The sequence below is a fragment of the Chenopodium album genome, chromosome 16 (assembly GCF_948465745.1).
Source record: "Chenopodium album chromosome 16, dcCheAlbu1.1, whole genome shotgun sequence".
NCBI classification, from domain to species: domain Eukaryota; kingdom Viridiplantae; phylum Streptophyta; class Magnoliopsida; order Caryophyllales; family Amaranthaceae; genus Chenopodium; species Chenopodium album.
Window position 1 is genome coordinate 34,825,458 of NC_137849.1, and position 2,424 is coordinate 34,827,881.

General features: G+C 34.6%; 1 protein-coding gene across 1 annotated transcript; it reads right to left on the minus strand.

The window, feature by feature from the left end:
- Window positions 1-350: 350 nt before the first annotated feature.
- LOC145584137 (putative serine/threonine-protein kinase WNK5) lies at window positions 351-1,688 on the minus strand. The gene has a single exon (XM_081641053.1). The coding sequence runs from the start codon at window positions 1,686-1,688 to the stop codon at window positions 351-353; it is 1,338 nt and encodes a 445-aa protein (XP_081497179.1).
- Between the last annotated feature and the right edge of the window lie 736 nt (window positions 1,689-2,424).

Genomic DNA, 2,424 nt, shown 5'->3' on the forward strand with positions numbered 1-2,424 from the left:
GAGATAAGAAAGCCGTTGAGGAAAGCTTTTGTTACATAAAAAATGCTTATGAAGAAGTAAAATCAAATTATGTAGTGCTTAACAACAATCTTACTAATATAATGTTTCTTTGTCCAAATCAAACATTTACAACTAACAATTAATTGGAATAACGAAAATCAACACTTACAACTAACAATTAATTGACATAACAAGAATAAAATATAGGCAGACAACCTAAACTCAAGAAAACATACATACTTAATAAGACTCAAAGTGTCTCTAAGTCACATTTAGTACACTAACATAAAAGAGTATCATCAAATAGTCTATTTTTATACTAAACTACTAAAGATAGAGTTAATTTGATCTTAGAATTTGCGGCACCAAGACCATAATGGCAGCTTCCAGTTGCCTCTTCTTCCATTATTCTCAGACCTTCCACGCTGTGACTGCTGTTGCTCTGCATCTTGGTTGTGTTGGCTTCTGTTCGAGGAAGTGCTAGCCTGACCTTGACCATCATTAAGAGGAGCATCATTTGATTTCTCATGAGGTTCATGCTCGAATTCTGTTATGAGTTGTTCCATATTCTCAGAAACTAGCGCGATTACTCCAGCAGACGAGTCAATTTCTCCTTGTATGTTCTCCATGATATCAGGAATTGTATCAACTCCGAGTAAGAAATCAAAATTTATCGTTCTAACCATATCAAGGCCATCAATAATAATCCTCAAAGTAATAGATATCGATACATCCTCTGACATTTTCCCCTGTAACCTGAATTTCTTATTTCCGCTGTCAAATTCCCTCAGTACTTCTGTAGGCTGCAGTAGTAGTCCAGCCACCTGATCTTGCACAGATTCTTTCAGAGACAGATTACCAGCACTAGTACTTGCAGTCGATGTGTCAGCAACATCGACTGCAAGTAATGGGTCATTCAGAAGGTCCAATGCCGTTGGTCCACCAGGTGCAAAGTCAATACACTTATCAATCAACTGCTTCATCTGAGGGTCAGTCACACCGAGTAACCCAGCAGGCTTGAAACCGATATTAAGCAGATCGTTGTAGCTGCTGAGTTCGGTGATTTGTACTTCTTTATTCACCATATCCGTTAAACTACTCCCAAACGAAAATATATCAGTCTGAAACGCTGGTGTACTCCCTGAATCAAAAATCTTTGCCATTCCCAAGTCTCCTAGTTTAATCGTGCTCGTGTTGCCTTTAACAAATATGTTACTACACTTAATATCAAGGTGAGTAATAGGCGGATTATGAGTATGAAGATAGTGTAACGCGCTTAAAACCTGTCTACACCAATTCTTGATCGCCGTATTTCCTACAAGATTATTCAAATGTTCTCTGCTGTAGTCTGTCAGATTTCCAGAAGAACAAAACTCAGTAATCATGTTGACGTCTTTCTGGTCATCATCAATCCAATAATGATAGCATTTTGTAATGTTTTCATGGTCTAACGACTTCAGTAGTCTAGCTTCTGCACATAATTCCTCAAGAGTTTCCCTAGACTCTTCTGTTCCTGGTGGAAATTTCACCTTACTCCAAGCTATTTCAGTACCGTAACGCCTATCGAACCCCCTGTAAACTTTTTTTGACGAGCCTTCTCCGATGAATATTTCGTACCTTGCGAATCGTCTTGTCGGATCTGTCTCCATAACCGTATAATCTTTGGCCTGTGAACTCGAAGCCGCCATTACTAATCGAGTACTTATTAATTAGAAGCAACAGAACAATACACAGAACAACCGAAAGAATATTTTTGATTAATTTTGTGGATAAAAGTGAAGGGATAATTTTGAAGTAGAAACAAAATAATAGAAATGGATGGATGAGATATTTATAGTTGTAATTAGTTATTAAGTTAGTTTTGTAGGGAAATCAGTTAAGTCGGTTATCAAGATCAAGAAACTTAAAATGGGGTTTCTTGATTTTTTATTTTTTAAATTTTTTTATTTTTATAAAATATACTTCATTTCTTTAATTTGCCTTACAAAAAAAAAGTTTAATTTTGTTTGATAATTGCTTTGGAAATTATTACAGTGAAATGTAATTAGCTCTCAACTTCTTAACAATATATAATATGGAATGTATAATGAAACTACAAAAATTTAGAAGCATTAATAACGTGTTACATTCCGACGATATTAAAATTAGAATTTAAAATTAATTTGTGTTTTTAGTCTTTATTTATTAATATTTACACTTTTAATTAGGTTTCTACTTTCGGTACATAATAGACTATCCTCGTTAAAAATGCATAATAAATTGGCAAAAGATAACAAGCGCCCCCGGGGCTTTAGATAAGAGAGCTAAATGTGAAAATATAATGATATAAATAACATTAATTACATCGATCGACGTGTGATTTTGTCATGCATTCCGAACTTAATACTATTTTAAGTAATATATTAATCCCTTATCAAATGCCCC